Source organism: Equus caballus, chromosome 2 (assembly GCF_041296265.1).
Source record: "Equus caballus isolate H_3958 breed thoroughbred chromosome 2, TB-T2T, whole genome shotgun sequence".
Lineage (NCBI taxonomy): Eukaryota > Metazoa > Chordata > Mammalia > Perissodactyla > Equidae > Equus > Equus caballus.
Genome location: NC_091685.1, coordinates 69,389,183 through 69,410,381, shown reverse-complemented (window position 1 = coordinate 69,410,381; position 21,199 = coordinate 69,389,183). Strand labels below are relative to the sequence as shown.

At 35.5% G+C, this 21,199-nt stretch overlaps 1 protein-coding gene across 1 annotated transcript in view; it reads left to right on the top strand.

The window, feature by feature from the left end:
• GALNTL6 (polypeptide N-acetylgalactosaminyltransferase like 6) overlaps positions 1-21,199 on the top strand; it is a 1,097,978-nt gene that overhangs the window by 438,805 nt on the left and 637,974 nt on the right. The window contains exon 4 of the mRNA XM_070257090.1: positions 9,744-9,882. Coding sequence (XP_070113191.1) covers positions 9,744-9,882 — 139 coding nt within the window. The remainder of the gene's footprint in view (positions 1-9,743; positions 9,883-21,199) is intronic.

Below are 21,199 nucleotides of genomic sequence, written 5' to 3'. Positions count from 1 at the left end.
GCATTTGTGGTAGTAAACACCTTTCTTATTTGGGTAAGGCTTTAGTTACTTTGGTACTGAGCTGCTTTTGTTGCATTTGAGAGCCTGCACTTTCCACCCTCCACTGCCTCTGCTAGAGGCATTGTCAGTATTTTCCTTGTGCTGTTTGTGCCTCTGAGGTTGCTGGTGCCTTGCTGCTTACAATGTCACTGCAGTGTCAGGTGTCACCATCAGGGTCACCAGGCTATGAGCGGTTCTGCTGCTTCCAGGGTCAACTGAGTCTCATGTTGCTCTATTGGCTCTTTGTGGTCTCTCCACAGGCTTGGGTGCTGCTGCCCTATGCCCCACCTGTGCTGCTGCTCCCAGGATGTCTGGGCATGCTGGCAGCAGTGATGCTGTGGGTGCTGGATTTATTGGTGTCACTGTTGCTGCTGGCGCCCATGTTCTTGTATGTAGACCCCGCTGCTATAATAGCTGGTGTCAGGTGTGCCACCTCTGGGGGCTGGGTTGCAGATTCTTCTGTGGTTCCTAAAGCCTCAGGTCACAAGTGCCACCCACAACCACTGGGTCAGGGGTGGGCAGAGGCTAAGCCACAAGTGAATATCATTGCTGTTCATGCAGCCTTTGATCACTGGTGTGTGCTGGTGAACTTCAAAACCTTAGGTCAGGGTACCCATCCTAAGCTGGGAGAATTTGAATTTTGGCTACTGTTCTCACTACTGGAAAGACCAGTGTCACTGCTGGGCTGAGGGGGAAGGGGCTGGGTCACCGGCTCCACTCTGTCCTGAATCCTCAGGACTAGAGTACCTTCCACCCCACTTGGGGCCAGGAGGGTGGTGGGGTTGGTTAGGGGTTAAGCCATGAATGAGTGTCCTAGCAGCCTCTGGTCTCTAGAGTGTGCCGGTCTGCCCTGAAACCTCAGATCAGGGTGCCTCCCCTCAGCTGAGAAAATCCTCATTTTTGGAAACTCTTCCCACTGCTGGAAAGACTGGTGCCACTGCAAGGTGAGGGGAAGAGGACTCGGTCACTGGCTCTTCTCTGTGTCCTGAGTCTTCAGGACATGTGTGCCACCCACCAGTGCTGGTTTAGGAGCAGGGGCTAAGCTGTGGGTGCCATATCTGTCCCTGCAGCCTCTGTTCATTGCTGTGTGCTGCCTGGGTGAGGATCTGCGTTTTGGATTGTTGCTGCTAGGAGAGGGGGAGATGCTGCTCCTCTAGTTCCACTGTCTCCCAGAGGTCCAGTCAACCCACCTTCAGATGTTTAGATGCATGGATCTCTTGGGCATTCTGGCATGCCATGCAGGGAGTCCTTTTTTGATCAATGGATGTCTGACTGCTTGTATCTTAGAGGGGAGAGACAAAGGGAACAACTCACTCCACCATGATACTGGCATCACTTCTTCCTTAGATCTTTTAAAACAAGGTATATCCCCACTCTCCTCAATCTTGAGCTGAAAACTCAATTTTTCTAGTTTGAGTTTCCAAGCCATACAAAATACCTCTGTTTGCCACAATTTTGAAACTCTTATAGAGGTTTCTGTCCAGTTCATTTGCTTCCACAAATACCATGTTTCCTTTTGACAATAACTGTTTTATAGATTTGGCCTATGTTTTAGCCCATTTGGGCTGCTGTAACAAAACACTATAAACTAGGTGGCTTATAAACAACAGAAATTTTTTTCTCACAGTTCTGGAGGCTGGAAAGTCCAAGATCAAGGCATCAGCAGATTTCGTGACTGGTGAGGCTCACTTCCTAGTTCATAGATGACCACCTTCTCCTTGTTTCATCACATGGTGCAAGGATCTCTGGGGTCTCTTTTATAATGGCACTAATTCCCGTTCATGAGTCTAACCCATCATGGCCTAATCACCTCCCAAAGCCCAAATGCCTTTGACATTGGGAGTTGGGATTCCAACATACGAATCTTGCAGGGACACAAACATTTAGTTTACAGCACCCCATATCTTCCTAATGGAATATATTTCTAGTTTTTTCAGGCCTGGAGTCATGGTATACACATTTTCACTTTCCCTACCCAGTGGTACATATAGTAGATAATCAATAAACATTAAAAAAAATTGATAGTCATACCAATCTGTAAGACTACCAGACTAAATAAAGTCTCATTTTATCTGGAGGATAGATACCAGGTGCACTATGAGAAAATTAGCCTAATTTCCATGTTAAATTCTACAATATGCCTTAAATAAATTCTACCATACGCCTTTAATTTTTCTGCTTAATACATATACATTTAGATATGGTATTTATTTTTACATTTTGATTCTTTAAAATATCTTGCTCATACCTTTGATACTATTTCACACATAGCAGATAGCACACAATTCCTTATATTTAAAGTAAAGGATTCTGACTTGAATTTGCAATTGATAATAGTAAGGTATATTAGAATTTTTAAATTATTAAATAGGTAAATCTGTAGACTAATAATCACTCTAAATACCTTTGAGTAATATCATTGTTCAACATATATGTATATTTTTTTGCTTGTTTGGAATCTCTCGCTTTGTTTTGTTCTGTTGCTTTACAAAAGAAATGGCAAACCACATGAGATATGATAGACCCTGAAGCTCTACATATTAAAACTTAAGATGAGCTGGCAGCATTTGCAGTAAAAGCTGCTGGCTCTGTGCACAAGAACATAAAATTTTAAAACCTATTCTCACAACAACAATGAAGAAATTTCTAGTATGCCATCACGGGTGACTCACAATGTTTGTTTTATAACATTAGAGAATTGCACATTGATTTGAAAAGCCTTATCTCAGGAGATTTATCAATGTGAAGACTCAATTGTTGTACAAAGGAAATGAATTTCCCTTTGATTGACAGGTGTTTTAATGAATGTTTAGCTTTAAAATATTATATTTGTAGTCTTAAAACTGGCTGAATCTAAAAGCTCATCATTAAATATATCTTTACTAAAATTATTGAAAAGAATCCGTGTGTATATATTTCACTTGTTGTTAGTGCCATTGAGTGGATTCTGACTCCTAGGGACCCTGTGTACAGCAGAGCGGAACCCTGCTCGGTCTTTTTGTGCCATCCTCCCACCTTCCAGCACTGTATCAGACAGTTCTCCACTGCTATTCATAGGTTCTTCATGGCCAGCTCTTTTGGATGTGGGTGGCCAGGTCTTTCTTCCCACTTTGTCTTAGTCTGGAAGCTGCACTGGAAACTGTCCACCATGGGTGATCCTGCTGGCATTTTAAATGCTGGTGGCATAGCTTTCAGCATCACAGCAACATACAGCTGCCACAGTATGACAACTAACAGACAGGTGGTGTGGTTCCCTGACTGAGAAATGAACCTGGGCCTCAGCAGTGAGAGCACTGAATCTTAACCACTAGACCACCAGAGCTGACCATATATTTCACTTAGGGCATATAGATTTAAAAATAAAAACTTATTAAAGACTACCATGCACTATGATTTCCTTATTAAATAGGACTTATAATCCAGTTCACACTAGAGAATATATAAGGTCAAAAGACCTTCTTAGCTAGTTTGGTCACTCATGAGAGAGAGATTGAGATCTTTTAAAAGTATCCCCTGGTTTGATGGCTAATTGCAAATTGTGGAAATGCTTCTTGAAAATGTCAGTCTCTCCTTATCCATGTAACATGGATAGAACACTGTTAACTTCATAGTGTTGAATCAAAAAATGTACATAAAATGAATTAAAATAGTACTTTGTACATAATGGATGCTCAATAATTAGCTGTTATACAGATGAAATTTCTCACTTACCTTTATTTTCCATTTAGGTTGAAAAATGGCAGTGGTATTTTCTCCTAACAAATCAAAAGAGGAAGATAGGCAAAATCCAATATTTTCTTTTTTTGATGCTCAAAGTGAAACACATGAAAATTTTTGTTTCTCTCCCTTAAAATTGGAGAGCTTTTCTATCTGCTTCTTGAGCATATAATTTCTATCAATCCCCAGCTGTTTGATCTTGGCTGTTGTCTCTACTCAGGTTAATGTCATTAGGGCAGAGGCCAGAAGCTAAACATAAGATGCTTTCACTTTTATTTGAGGAATTACTAATATAGAAGCCACATTTTCTAACAAAACAAAATGAATTTAAGTGATTAAAAATAAATAATATGTTACAAAATCAAAGGTTAATAAAGTGAAAAATATAAATATCGCTAAAAATTTTGAAAAAGAATTTGGTAAACTGTAACATTCTATTCATGAAAAACAACCATTAGTTACAAGTCACTAGAAAAATTCTTTCTTAACATCATAGGTTAGAAACACATGCAGTCTTACACACACACACTCAGAAACATATCCAGTACTCAGTACATTTGCAATAATGTTTAGCAGCAATCGCGTTAAAGTCATTACTGAGTAAATGCCTGTTGACACCAATGTTATGTATTGTTAACTATAGAATGAAGCAAGGACATCTGGCAAGAGGCACTCATGAAGAAAAGAAAAAGAGGGAAGAATAAACATTATTATTTGAAATAAGATAACATGTGTCTTGAAAGCACCTGAGATAAATACATACATTTTCTAGAAAAAAAATGAGTTCAATAGGGGACTGGTTAAAAAAAAATGTACAAAAATAAATAGCTTAAGCATGGACCACTTAGAACACATAATAGAAGAAAGGATACTACTTATAGTACAGCTAAGAAAAACACACCCCTAGAAAAACTTAACAAAAAATGTATAGGACTAAAGTAAACAAAATTGTGTGAAATTCCACCGAGATCCAACGGAATAAGCCTTGAAAAATTGTTAAGATATATAAAAATAGCACTTCTCCAAGGATGAACTAATAAATTCAATATAATCTCAAAACAAAATCCAAAATGGCCATTCTTATTAAATAGTAAAATGTCTAAAGTTCACATAGAAAAACTAAACATGTGATATTAGTCTGAAAAAGAATATGTGAATGAGAAATGGCTCTGCCACACATTAAAATGTGTTACTACCACAGGGTTCCAATGTCAGAATTGACAGAAAAGAGGAACATTATGGAAATTCCAACATATGCACAAGAAAATGTGCAAAATTTTGTATGTAGTATAGTAAAGCAGGGACAGGAAATGACAATTTGTTCATTAAATGCCATTCCTCCAACTATTTAACCATTTTTGGAAAAATAAATGTGATACGTTCCTCCTTGCTCATACAAAAACAAGTTACAGATGGTTCAAAAATTGTCATGGATAGAACAAAAATAAAATGTTAGTAAAACTGATTTCATGAATGAATTTTAAGAATAATATTGGAACAAGAAGGGACTTATTTATAAAGATAGCATGTAAATAAGAAACTATGAAAGGAAAAATAAAATCATCTGGATGGAAAAAAATCTTAAATTATATTTATTTTGATCCAACCTGACAATCTGTTTTAATTGCCACATTTAGACCGATGATGTTCAAAGTGATTATTGATATAGTTGGACTTATATCTACCATAATTATTACTGTTTTCTCTTTGTTGTCCTTGTTCCATTTTTGTCTTCCACTTCTTTACTGTCTTGTGTGGGTTTTTTTTTTTTTTTTTTTTTTGGTGAGGAAGATTGTTGCTTAGCTAAAATCTGTACCAGTCTTCCTCTATTTCGTATGTAGGACACTGTCAGAGAGTGGCTTGATGAATGGTGTGTGGGTCTGCGCCCAGGATCCAAACCAGCAAATTCTGGGCCACCAGAGCTGAGTGTGTGAATTTAACCACTGTGCCACCAGGCTGGCCCCTCTTTTGTGGTTTTAAATGAACATTTTATGTGGTTCCATTTTCTCTCCTTTCTTAGCATATCCATTGTACGTCTTTTTAAATTTTTTTAGGGGTTGCCTTAGAATTTGCAATATACATTTACCACTTATCCAAGTCCACTTTCAAATAACATTACACCACTTCACAGATAGTGTGAGTAACTTATAATAACAAACTAGTCCTAATTCCTTCTTCCCATCCCTTGTATTATTGTTGCCATTCATTTCACTTTTATATAATACACATAAATGTACTTATATATATATATATATGATATATATACATAAGCATACACAGTTTAATACACTGTTGGTATGTTTTGAACAAGCTTATAAGAAATAAGAAAAATAAAAAGTTTTAGTTTTTATTTTACCTTCCCTCATTCCTTCTTTGATGCTTTTTCTTTCTTTATGTAGATCCAAGTTTCTGACGTATATCATTGTCCTTCTCTCTAAAGAACTTCTTTTAACATGTCTTGTAAGGCAGGTCTAGAGGCAACGAATTCCCTCAATTTTTGTTTTCTGAGAAAGTCTTTATTTCTCCTTTACTTTTGAAGGAAAATTTCACAGGGTACAGAATTCTAGGTTGGTGGGTTTTTTATCTTAAGTCATTAAATACTTCACTTCATCTCATCTTGTTTGTATGGTTTTAAGAGGTTAGACGTAATTCTTATCTTTATTCCTCCATAGGTAGGCTGTCTTTTCCTCTGGTTTATTTCAGGATTTTTTCTTTATCTTTGATTTTCTGTAATTTGAAAATAATATGCCTAAGTGCAGGTTTGGGGGCTTTTGGAGGGTATTTATCCTGCACGGTGTTCCCTAAGTTTCTTGGATCTGTGGTTTGATATGACATTAATTTGAGGAAATTCTCAGTCACTGTTGTTTCCAATATTTCTGTTCCTTTCTCTCTTTCTTCCCATTCCCATTATGTGTTCTGTTATTCCCATATGTGTATGTTACACCTTTTGTAGTGTAGGGGAGGAAAACAATTCCTCTACCCTCTAGGTCCTTCCAGCTGGTCTAAGAATTAAATTAACATGAGACAGAATAACAGGAGAAGATACAGTAAAGTTTAATAACATGTATACATGGGAGAAACCCAGGAAAAGTGAGTAACTCACCATAATGGCCAAAGCCACCACCTTAGGACCATCTTCAGCTAAAGACAAAGGAGGATGTTGGGGGTAGTGGTTTGGGGCTTCAAAGGGGAGCAAGGCAATTTACACAGAAATGGAAATGCAAATGTTTGATAAATAAGTTTTATTGGGCCATCTATACACAATGTGACCCAAGAGACAGAAATTTGATAAAAATGAGCTTTCTGGTGACTTTTTGTCTGTTACACATATTTTACATTATACTATAGTTATCTTACAGTATTAGCTCTTACCTGGAAGAGGCCTTCTATCTAAAATTCTTTTGGGCAGTTAGGGGGAAGGTCAAAGTTTCTTTCAAAGTCTTTTGTTCCTAAAAATGATAAAGCCAAAGAGACACATTTTGGCGTGACCAATTCTGATTCTCTACAGTAGTTGTCCTATGGTCCTTGGATGTTCCGTTCTGCTTTTTTCGGTCTTTGTTCTGTTTTCTTTTTGGTTTTGGAGGCTTCTATTAACATATCCTCAAGCTCAGAGATTCTTTCCTCAGCTGTGTCTAGTCTACTAGTAAACCCATTAAAGGCATTCTTCGTTTTTGTTACAACATTTTTTATTGATGACATTTATTTTTTATTCCTTCTTAGAATTTCCATCTCTCTTGTTTACAATGCCCATCTGTTCTTTCATGCTGTTTACTTTATCCATGAGAACACTTAGCATATTAATCATAGCTTTTGTGTTCTGTTTTGTTTTACTGAGGAAGATTAGCTCTGAGCTAACACCTATGCTGATCTTTCTCCACTTTATATGTGGGTTGCCGTCACAGCACAGCTGACAAGTGGCATAGGTCTGAACTTACAAACCTGGGCCTCCAAAGTGGAATGTGCAAACTTAACCACTGCACCATGGGGCCAGCCCCTAATCATAGTTCTTTTAAATTCCCTGTCTGATAATTCCAACATCCTTGACATGTCTGGTTCTTATGCTTGCTCTCTGTCTCTTCAAATAGTGTTTTTGCCTTTTGCTATGCCTTGTAATTTTTTATTGATAACTGGACACAATGTACTGGGTAAAACGAACTGCTGTAAATAGGCCTTTCATAATACGGTGCTGAGGCATCAGGGGAGAAGTGTTCCACAGTCTTACGATTAGGTCTCCATCTTTCAGTGAGCCTAGACCTCTGGACTATGAACTTCACAACACTTTCTGAGGTTTTATTTCTCCCTTATTTGGTTGGACAGGATGGCTAGAGTGGGCTGGAGTTGGATATCAGGTCAGTTAGGCTCTGACAACATTCCAGCAGGTGAGGATCTGGTTAACTAGTTTCCCCTGAAATCTTGTTAAAAAGAACAGTATGCTCTGACGTATTTGAAAATGGTTCCTTTCTCCTCTCCCTGCTGGAAGCACGAGAGGATTTTTCTCCATTATTTCCTCTGAGAAACCGATTGAGCTCCTGAAGGTAAATCTCACAAAATTACTGGAACGTCCCTTTGACTGGGGACACCCAGAGTTTTTAACTCTTGGGCTTGTCTGTACTGAGCTTCCAGCCATTTGTCAAATCCCATTCAGGTTTCCCTATCCCGGGACTGGTTCCCAGGTGATTGCCACTTGTGAGTCTTTGCTCTGGTAAGCCTCAACTCCCTATATTCGCCTGTCTGTCTCTCCAATCTTGGGGACAGCAGTTTGCTCTGTGTAATTTTCCCTCTTACAAATCTAGGCAGAGTTGTTGATTTTTGAGTCTGTTCAGTTTTTTACTTGTTGTTAGGAGGGAGTGACAATTTCCAAACTCCTTGCATGCATAACTGGAAACTAGATGTCTTAAATTAGATCTAAATAAAATAAACTTAAAAAATAGTTACAACATATGTAATTAACAAAGCTTTAATAAACATAGTCTATATAATATATATATATATATATATTATTTTTTTGCTGAAGAAGACTTGCCCTGAACTAACATCTACTGCCAATCTTCCTCATTTTTGCTGAGGAAAATTCATCCTGAGGTAACATCTATTGCCAATTTTCCTCTATTTTGTATGTGAGCTGCTGCCAGAGCATGGCTGCTGACAGACAAGTGGTGTAGGTGTGCATCTGGGCACCAAACCCAGGCCACCAAATCAGAGTGCACCAAACTTAACCACTAGGCCACTGGGGCATGCCTTGCAAATTTTTGGAAAAAAAATACAAATTCTTTTTGTTAAAAACTCTGAACCATCACTCCACAAGATATAAAATACAAATGATAAATATATATGAAGTTGTTAATTTCATTAGTAATCAAGAGAAGGCAAATTAAAGTATGAGTAACATATATTTCCCCAGTAAATTTTAACATATTATCCAATGGTTCTGAGGATGTATGAAAACTATCATACTTACTCTAAAGATGTTCTAGCATTTCCATTTGTAGGAATTATCCTCCCACTTCCAAAAATACATAACTAGGAATATATAAGCAAAGATGTTCATTTCAACATTGTTTATAATAGGGAAAATTAGAAATAAAAGTATATCTTCAGTAGAATGGTGTAAATTGGGATTCAATGAAATAGTATCAACTGTTGGATGCAAATGAAAAGATGGCTGTTTATACTATTATGTAGGATAAAATCATATTATAAAACACTATGTGTATTAAAACCTGCATACAAATACTAGGAAACACAGACCTAAAATCTTAATAATGGTTCTTTCTGGAAGGTGAGATTACACTGTCTACTTCTATGTTGTTTGCTTTTTATCATGAATCTTAAATAAAATAAAATAATATGATATAATAAAGTCTTACCAGTAAGTTTTCTGTGGAGTATAGTAACAGGTAACTAAAGAGAAAGATCTTCAAGACTTATTATCTACCAGATGAACTGGTTTTAATACAGTTGGTAATCCCATTTTTTTCTCCTGCCAGGGAAAGGTGAACATGGGAAACCTTACCCCCTCACTGAAGAGGACCACGATGACTCAGCTTATAGGGAAAATGGTTTCAACATTTTTGTCAGCAACAATATTGCTCTAGAGAGGTCCCTGCCAGATATTCGCCATGCTAAGTGAGTACCCGCAAGCTCCTTGTGCAGTGCGGTTTTCTTTTGTTTGTCTGTTTTGTTTTATTATGTTTAATGTGTATCACAGTGAGACACATAACTAAAAATTTTGTTCTAATAATTTCATTAGAACCTTTTATATTTCATAATCTTACATATGTTTGATTTAAATTAGAATAACTTTAAAAATTCCAAAAGAATAGCTACCAACTCTCTAAAACTTAATACACATTTTCGTTATTGAGTTGACTGTATCATCTCCATTTAAAATGAAATCTTTTCATATCCATGCTTTTACTTTTGATCGTGTAGTTTGTGAAGCAAACATTTTTTTCTGAGGGTTAGTGCTGTCAGAACTGTCTACATATATATTTATACCTTCTATCGACCTCATTCTCACACCAGCCATATTCAGTGCCCTTGTTTTTACATCTTCCATAAAGAATGCCTGAAATGAATGCAGCCATAATCCAAAGGCAATGGTTGGTTGCTCAAGTTCTGACACTTCATGAATTGCTTGTGGCTTGTCAATTACCAGTGAGTTCAGTTTTTACTGAATCATACCCACATAGTATAGTATAAATGGAAATCAGGATAATATTGCATATATTTACCTGCAATTCATCTTCTCTATGTCCACCTCTATCTACTCCTAACATTGCCTCATGTACTTTTTTCTAGTTTGTTATGGTCTGCTTGTTAGCATATGCAATGCACAAAGTATGTCAAGAACAGAGAATGTGATCAGAATTTAAAGTTGTGGAATTGTCATGGATATTTGATAATCTATCCAACTATACTAATATGTTCACCGCTCCCCCCTACCTCAATCTCCCTTTGGAAACAATTGTGTGAGAGAAAGAAAATAAAATAAGGGCAACTGTTGAAATTAGGACTAGGAATCTAAATTAAACCAGTAATGTACAGTAAATAAAACTCTTAATTTTGTGCAAAAATAATTAACCCTTTAGGAAAAAAGTCAGTAAATTGCAGTTTGGGGGACCATTCTTTAGTTGCCATATTGTGTATTTATAACGTTATTTTAAAATATAAAAGAATTATTGCTTCCTCCTCAGCTTTTATGTGAATTTGCATTTCCCAATATAGTTAAGCAGAGGATTAATGTGAAGAACAAATCAATTTTTCCCTAAACTGAATGCTTTATGTATTGGTCTAGGCCTTCTAGCTAGCCAAATTATTCCCAAGTTACCTGAAATTATCTACAGTAATTCCCACTGACCGAGAACATTTTTAGTTATGAGAAATTTTAATACCTAATTGCACACCATCAAAGATGCATTAAATTGCACTGTTGGCATAATAAATGTGCTCAGAGAATCATTTCCATCCACCTCCTCCCCCACCCCCACACTTCCAATCTTTTAATGTGTATTCAAGCGGAAATAATTACAGATGGAAATGGTGTAGAAACTCACTGAAGTCAAAAGAAGGCTGATATTCCCATTCTTCTCAGACAGTGTATTTTTAGAGTAACTACCTCCTTTTGAAAAAAGATGTTCTTAGGCAATAATGGAAAAGAAAATGGAAAAATGGAAAGAAAAATATTTTGAAATTTTTATTGGAGTTACTGAGTTTACAGACTCAGAGGGCATTATTTTAAATGTTAGGAAAGAAAAATGTGGCTAAAATATGGTCTGTGATCATGTTCTTACTTGTTTACTGAGGCTTGATAACTAATAAGACAAACAGTTGCATAGTAAAATGATACCAAAAATGACAAAACCTTAACAAGGGTTGGAGGCGCATGACAGCAAAGTGCTAAGTGTGAGACAACCAGGAATGGTAGATTACCCTGGTTGGTCCAGTATCTGACTCTCAGAGTTGCAGGAACGGAGATCCATTGTTGCCTCTGATGTTGTTGAGGTCCTACCTGAGGGGAACCAAGAGCCCAAGAAAGTCTTACAAGGATCCCACTGTTTAAAAGTCCTGTGCTTTTGACCTCATTTGTGCTTCTCAAAATGCACGCACAGGTAACTACAAGAGTATGAAGCTCTGTGTAAGTGGTTCTTGAAATTATAAAAGCAACTCGACACACACTCCAGTGTTTTCAGTTGAACTAGGCTGCAGATCATTGACCATAACTTGTTTATTTTGACAGAATCTATAGAAGAGAATGCAAAATTGGTGTGACTTTGATAATCAGACATAAGAGTTCTAAGAAACCTTGCATTTGCAGTCAGCTAATTCAAACTACAGGCTCAGAATGATAGGAGAGAAGAGTTTATATTTCTTTGCTCTGAGATTTTGTTATGGAAAATATTGGGGAATACTGTCTTGCAATTTTGCTTAACTCGATCTTTATTACAAAACACAGAAGCATAGTTCTTCCTCCACTCTTCTGTAGTCTCTTCTGATCACTCTCTCTGAGTATGCAAGTGCTCTCTACCCATTCATATTCTCACACGTAGTCAAAAAAAAGTCATGGTTCTAGGTGTTTTGATGTGCTTAGTGCACATTTTAGTTCACTGTGAAGAATTTTCAGAACAGGAATTATTTCAGAAATCTCAACTCAGAAAGCATGTTTCTTTTACTTGTCCTACTCCCTTCTTCTTCACTAGCATAAAAATGAACTGCTTTCTTTTGGCTTTATTATTTTGTGGAGTCAGTAATAGATTCCCATTAAGTAGGAGCCATAGATAAAGGAAAGTCAATTGACATATGTGGAATAATTTAATCATTCTTGCTTATATCCTAAGAATAATTTCCAAGCTTTTTCATTTATGTTTTACTTTTTTGAAGACATATCTGTGTACTTTAAATACTCCCTTCTTCAGTTGTTGCCTAATTGTGTCCGAATCCATAGTACCTGGGTATAACCTGAGAACTGTCCTTAGAACATATTATCTTTATATTTTATTTAATGCAGTGTTGATAAGAATTTTACTCAGGAAGCTTCTGCATGAAAAATGTCCAGTCAGTGGATATCTTGCTGGCCTGGCTTCATTTTACCACACTTCAATTTTTCCCCACCTGCATATTGATTGTGCATTTTCTTTGTATTCAGTTACCCGTTTTGGATGCCAGATCTTTGTATGCTATAGGACATCTTATTTTGACTTCCAGTTCAAAATAGGAAATATGAAACATATATGTAGAATACAGAATACATATAAAATATGGAAATAGAAAACCATGGAAGGATGGATGGCCTGCATAGAAAAGAAACTGATAAACTTATGAATGAATATATTGTTAGCAAGATGAGATTGAAAAATATTTGAGCAAGTATTACTCCCAAATAAAAACAAATTCATCAGCAGTTACCACAAATACTCCCCCAAAATGGTACAATTCACGTGTAAGTTGAAGTTGCATCTATGAAAAGAAGAAATGCATGAGATTAGGACATATGAGTCATGTATAATAGGAGAGCTGAAGTATGCTTTGCAGAGGATTCAGGTAAATGCATCATTGATACGGGTTCATTTTTTTTGCTGTAATAGAATACACATTTACACAGATATATACTCATGCATGTTAACATTAAGATGCATTTAGAAGGTAAGTGAGTAGCTGGCATATTTTTCAATTAAAATAACTCTACTCTGAATTGTGGATTTTCCTTTTCACTTAGCTTTTTCCTTACATTTCATTATATTTCCAAGATAAGGATAGTTTTTAGCTTCACAACTTTGACAATAAATAAGATATTGAAGATTGAGAGAAAAGTCTATGATATCTCTTGAGAAAATATAGGAGGAGCGTTTTACAGCCTCTTGGATTATATAATTGCTTCCAGCAGTGTTGCAGTCATGTCAGATTAATACATCACAACTTTGCTCCCTGTACAATTTCAGGGCCAAATGAGAGATAGTCCCAGAAATGGTTTGGAATTAAAATATTACTCTTTTTATTGATAAGATTATATTGGTGGACATAGTTTGGATGTGGGCCACGTGTGATTCCCAATACTGAACTCCAGAACGAGGTGCATCTAGCCTTCATAGACATTGCTGGACAACACAGGGATGATTATATAACGTAAGGCATGGAGGACAGTTAGTTGTCTGCTCTCTGAAGACAAGCAGATCCCAAAGCAGAAAAATGAAGGAGGAGCTGAGCCAAGCGTGGGAAGCTCCATAACTCAAACTCATCAATTGTGTGTCTTACTTTCTCCTGGAAAGAATGCATGAGAAGATGGAGAGAGACTAGGAGTATTAATCTAATTGTTGTCCCTCTACATAGGAACATCTATCGAGAGGAAAGGGAAGACTCCTTCCTAAATGAATAGTGCGTAATATCCGCTTTGCATTTGAGGAGAAACATCAGCTTCCCAATTTTTTGAGAAATTTCTCATTTTTTAAAATTTTTTAGTGCCTTACAGTCTAAACATTCCTGCCTTCTAGAAATTATGTTGAATAATAGTTCTGGAAAAGTTGACATCCATGGCTTGCACTGTAGTGCTGCATAAGTCAATTTGTCGTTTTGAATTTCTATTTACCCACTTCATTAAGTGGGAATTCTAACTTTCTTCATGCCTCTCACCATGTATTAAGATTATTAAAGTTGAAACCGGGTTTACCAAATCAGCTGTAGCATGATCTATTCAGTTATTTCTTTTCGTTCTGATGACAATAATCCTGGTTCCCTTCTTTTCCAGTTATATCATGAAGATATAAAAATAAGGAGATCTAGTGAACTACAATTCTAAAATTTAAATCGTAAAAAGAAATTTTGTGAGTCAATTTCTTAGGAAAACTAATTATATGTGTCCAAGAAAGTGTGATTTAACTGTTTTGACTCTTGTCTATTGAATACTAGAACTCACCCATAGAAATGTCTGAGTTTAACCATCCAAAAACATGCAAGGATAAAATTCTTTTACTTCTCAATTTCAAAAGCTATGTAAAACTTTTTGAGAGGCACTGGCTTCTTTTATGTTTTTATTATGATTTACTTGTGAAGTTGATTAAGCACCTTCTTTCAACAAGTTTACAAATGAATGCTGAAGCAAATTAAGCTAAAATCACTGTTCCAGCACTCCAATCAAGTGTGAATATTGCCACAGAAGGAGGTGGGAAATGCATCCTTTGAATCCAATGCTCTTCCAGCCTAGGATATATCTTATTTAGATTTACTGAAAAAAAGAAAAGTAGTTAAATCACGAGCAGCAGATTGGGGAAGGGATGATCAGGAACATCAGATAGGAAATACTCCTTCAAAACCATTGGTCAGGTGAGTACTCCAATATTTTTGTGAGCCAGTTTATGTAAATGAGTATAGACATTGATACAGTACTATGTTTCTAAGAGTCATTTAAAAAAACAAAACTAAAAACTTACACACATATTTCACTTATTGAAGAAAGTCTGAGAGATAAGAAAGAGTTTTTATCACTGTAACTAAAAGATATGTCCCTGTTGAAATGAAAATCATTCTAGGACACATAACTGTTCAAGAGTTGTCAAACATTTATCCTTTGGAGTGACTCAGAGATCACGAAGCAGAGTCTTTGAAAGGTGGATTGAGGATGAGCACAAGAGCACTGAGGTCTAAGAGTGGTGATGTGAAAGTTATGCAAGGTGAAAAAAGAAATGACAAAAGAAAAACCTTCTAAAAATAAACTTACAGCTGCTTCAAAATTATGTCCATTGAATTTCAAAGTATATCCTTTGTAACCTTAGAATATGATAAGGATCAAACAAATAAAACTGAAAGTTAGCATAAGTTTGAGAAATAGATTCACAAATTTAATTCCGGAAAGAGAAGAAAATGGAAATTTGATGTAATTACGCACCTTGTTCTGTAAGATTAATCTAACAACAGGAATTCTGAATGTGCTCTTTCTTCATTTTATTCCCACCCACAGAAGCTTACTGAAAAAAGAGGTAGAGATGAACATTTAGTTTATTTATTTAAAAAAGTACGAAAATTTGCCATTTTGAACAGCTAACATCATGTTTAATAGTGAAAGACTGGTTGCATTTCCCCTAAGATCGTGAGGTAAATAGGACGTCTACTCTCAGCACTGCTATTCAGCATTGAACTGTAGATTCTAGCTCAGGCAATTAGGGAGGCAAAAGAAATAAAAGGCATCTAAATTGCAGAGGAAGAATTAAAACTGTCTCTATTGGCAAACGACATAATTTTACATATAGAAAACCCCAAGGAATTCTCTAAAAAACTATTAGAACTAATAATCAATTTCAGCAAGGAGGCAAGGTATAAGATAAATATGCAAAAATCATTTTGTTTTTATACACTTGCAGTAAATTATCTGAAAATGAAATTGAGAACAATTCCATTCACCATTAAATCAAAATGAATAAATTTCTTACGAATAAATTGAAAAAAGCAATGTAAAACTTATACTTTGAAAAGTACAAGACACTGTTGAAAGAAATTGAAGAAATGGAAAAACATCCTATATTTGTGGGTCAGGAGATTTTCAATATTGTTAGGGTGGTGAAACACTCCAAGCTGATCTACAGATTCAAAGAAAACTCGATCAGAATCCCAGCTGACTTCTTTGTAGAAATTGATAAGCTGATTCTCAAATTTATATGGAATTACAAGGGACCCAGAAGAGCCAAAACAATCTTGAAGAACAGCAACAAAATAGGAAGACACACACTTCCTGGTTTCACATTTATCGCGAGGTAACAGTAATCTCCAAGGTAGTGTAGTACTGGTAAATGGATAGATATATAGATCAACAGAATATAATAGAGAGTCCAGAAATAATTCTATACATTCATGATCAATTGATTTTTTGACAATGGTGCCAAAACCATTCAAGATGGAAAGCATAGCCCTTTAAACATATGGTACTGGGACAAGTAGATAGCCATATGTAAAAAATGATGTTTGATCTTTACCTCAGAATACATAAAAATCAGCACAAAATGTATCAAAGATCTCAAAATAAGTACTAAAAGAAGAAAACATGGAAGTAAATTTTTATGACCTTTGATTTAACAAAGTCTTCTTAGGCATAATACCAAAAGCACAAGCAACAAAGGCAAAAACACATCAGACTTCACCAAAATTAAAACCTTTTATGCTTCAAAGGACACCATCAGGAAGGCAAAATGACAACCCACAGAACTGGAGAAAACATTTGCAAATCATGTATCTGATAAGAAAGTTGTATCTAAGATATATAAAGAAGTCTTACAATTCAATAATAAAAAGATAAATAGCCCAGTGAAAATATGGGCAAATGATCTGAATAGTCATTTCTTCAAAGAAGATATACAAATGGGCAATAAATTCAGGAAAAGATATTCAACATCATTAGTCACCAAGAAAATACAAATCAAAAGCAAAATGAGATAGTACTTCATACCAGCTACAACAACTAGAGCCAAAATGTCAGGTAATGAATGTTAACGAGGCCATGGAGAAACTGGAATTCTCATCATTGCTGTTGGGAATGTAAAATGGCGTGGATCTTTTGGAAGATAGTCTGGCCGTTCCTCAAACAACTAAAAAGAAAGTACCACACAACCTAGCAATTCTACTTCTAGGTATACATCCAAGAGAAATAAAAACGTATGTCCACACAAAGCTTATACATGAATGTTTCTAGCAGCATTATTCATAATAGCCAAAAGATGGAAACAACCCAATGTCCACTGGTGGATGAACGTATCAACAAAATGTGCTATATCCAGACAATGGAAGATTATTCAGTCATAAAAAGCATAAAAATACTTACAAATGCTGCATCTTGGATTAACCTTGAAAACACTATGCTAAATGAAAACAACAGACACAAAATTCCGTATAATATACAATTCTATTTATACAAATGTCCAGAATACAGAAGTCTGTTGAAAAAGAAAGTAGATAGAGGGGCTGCCCGGTGGCTGAGCAGTTAAGTTCGCAAGTTCTGCTTCTCAGCGGCCAGGGGTTCGCCAATTCGGATCCCAGGTGCGGGCATGGCACCACTTGGCAAAAAGCCATGCTGTGGTAGGCGTCCCATATATAAAGTAGAGGAAGATGGGCACAGATGTTAGCTGAGGGCCAGTCTTCCTCAGCAAAAAGAGGAGGACCGGCAGCAGTTAGCTCAGGGCTAATCTTCCTCAAAAAAAAAAAAAAGAAAGAAAGTAGATAGAGGTTAGTTTAGGGCTGTGAGGGGAGAAGGGGCAGGAGAGTTATAACTAAGAGTATGGGATTTCTTTTTAAGTTGATGAATGTATTCTTAAATACATTGTGGTGATGGTTGCACATGACTATGAATACACTAAAAACCATTGAATCATGCGCTTTTAATGGTACAACAGATGAATTGTATAGTATGTGAATTATATCTCAATAAAGCTGTTTAAAAAAGTAAATCACTTTCATTTTTCTCCAAATCGAATAATTTTATTTTATTTCTTTATTTTTACCAAATCAAGCAATTAATTCTTCTGATAGATTTTATCATCTGAGTTAATGCAATAAGTATTGATCTCTAGGTTTTGTAACTGGTATGTACTGATGTGTTTACTATTTGCAAAGTGTGAGATTCAAGTATCTCAATGCCATGAACACTATTTTATTTCCTAATAAAATTCTCTTAAAAATCTTGAATTCCTGCTCTGGAAAGAATTGTTTGGCAATCTCTACAGAAGTGGAGAATTTAGTTATTAATGTATTTTTATGTTTTGCTTATTATTCTGGCTTAAGTTTAATCGTGTATAATAAAAAACATTGATACCGGCACATCTGTAAAATGACCACTTCACTCACTTTTCCTTCTAGCTATCAGCCCCAAGTTCCATATAGATACTGATTTCCTCAACTTCCGTTCAACTCGTTAGTAGTTCCTCTTCATCCGATAGCTGGCTATTAAAGCTCACTGATGCTCAGTGCTGACCACTAGTTTCTTCATTCTATTTCCTCTCTCCTTGCTGATCTCATTCCCCAAGGCCTATTAATTCTCTCTGAAATGTAGTGACAACATGTGTCTCGAATGCATACACTTCCCCTAGTCTCAACTATATCCACTATCATCTCTTCATTGGAATTCTAGAATAACCTCAGAATTGGACCTCACACACTCCCTCTTGCTCCTGTGCAATACATTGAGTAGAGTGAGCAATCATGAGCCTTAAGAACTATGGCAAAACCTACATCCCCCCGTCTAAAATACTTAAAAGACTCCCTCTTATACCCAAAAAAATAGCTTAGAAAATATCAACATTGACCTTCATATTCTTAACCCTGCCTATCTCTGAGTTCCTCTTTTGCTTTTCTCTCTGTGTTCACTACCTTTCTACCACAATGCCACAGTGCACACTCAGCTGGGTGAACACAACAAACTCTTTTGTTCATTGCTACAGACAACATATCACACTACATTAAAGTGTTAATCATATTACCATATAAAATATTAATTTAAAAAATAAGTTTCTATGTATTAGGTGATGAAATAAATAAATAATGATGACCGTCCACACTTACTCAAACATACTCACATACACGTGGCAGTCCAAACTGATTTTTCCGGCCTGTCAAAGGCAAAATAAATTACCAGTTATTGCTGCTTTATCAAACCCAACTGACATGGCAAGATTAGAACAGAAAAACAGTGTGACTGAAACCAGCCATTGAAAATTGAATATGCTGACATTAAAACAATTACTATGTAAATTGGTGCTTGGAAATGACTTACACAGATATGTTCTATAATATGCTTGTCACTAGCCAGATGCCAAGTTGACATTTTATTCTGCTACTATTGAGAATGGGGTTGAGAGAATGTTAGCTGAACCAAAATGGTTTTGCAAGAAATCTTACAGTGACAAAAATTTAAAAGAAAATAAAGAAATTTCCTCTTCTTTCTGAACATAAGTGGTTCCTTTGAGAAATTTTTTTTAAAAATTGTTTCACTAACTATATTTAGCTGTCCTGATTATCTTGTTTAGGAAATCTATTTTCAAAAGACTTCGCAGAATTCAACTAAAATGAACTATCATCTATCAGTAAAACCATTTTATAAAGCTTGTGATAAGCTAAGAGGCAATAAATTATTTACTTAATTAATTAATTTGGGGTCTGTCCAAGGTGCTGACACTAGCACATGTAAATGAATCAAAAGGTGGTCAGATGTACAAAAAAAACGCCATTTTTGCTGTAGCTATGAGGTTAAACAAATTGTAGGATTTTGAACTGGTTTCCCTCCCACATACATCCTAATGAAACCGACTGCCTCTGAGTCGGCTCTCTCTTTCTTTATTGCCATTTCAGAGAATTATCAGGATTATTATAAAATGGCACAAAATCATAACCATTTAGAATGTGGGCCCTAAAGGGAGCTCAAAATATAACTCCCTGCCTGTTTATTATCATTACTACAGAATCACATTTTAACACATTTAGCATTATACGAAAAATGTTCCAAGTTTTATATGTTTCACATGACGTATATATATATATATGTATCTTTTTTAATCTGAAATATGTTAATATAACTGAGGAATCTTTAAGCGCATACTCTCACTCCATTCTTTAGATTATTTCATCAGCAAAGGTACGATGGGTAATATCGTTGCAGATGTTAACCTTTCTTGAACAAACCTATCAACAAACATATTAATCAATATTAATATGTATGAGTAAAATCATATAATGGAAAATGTTTCTTTCCTTTCTTAGTATTACTTTAAAAGGAAGAAGTAAGACATAAATTCACTTAATTTTGAATCCTCTCAACTTGGTGACTTTAAATACTAAGCTGAAATTTTACTTTTTGAAGGAGTGGCTTTAAATAAATGAAGATTTTGGAGACTTTTAACAGTCCTCTTTCAGTAATTGTTTAAAGAGAGACAAAAGATTCAATTAGGATACAGGAGATTTAAACAAAATTATACATAAGTTGTCTTAATTTATATTTATTTACATTTACTGAACACTACATTTAATAATTGCATGATAAGCTTTTTTTTCAATTTCATGTGAAATGTTTACCCAAATAGATCATGCACTATTGCATAAACAACTCTCATTAAATTTCAACTGATAGAATTAATACTGAGTATATTCTCTGACCAAACTTGAATTAAATTAAAAATCAATAAAAAATATATCCATAAAATATACAAATATTTAGAAATTGAATAACACATTTATGAATAACCCACAGGTCAAATGTTAACCTAGAGAAACTAGAAAATTTTCAAATACAATAATAATTAAAATACATCCCACAGCTTTTTTACATGCTGTACATATAATGCAGCCCTTACAGGTAAATGTACAGCTTTAAATGTTTAAATCAAGCAAGAAAAATTTTCAAATTAATCATCTAAGTAAAATAAGTATAAAAAAGAAAATAAATCAACGACTGTCAAAAAGAGAAAAAATTAGAAGT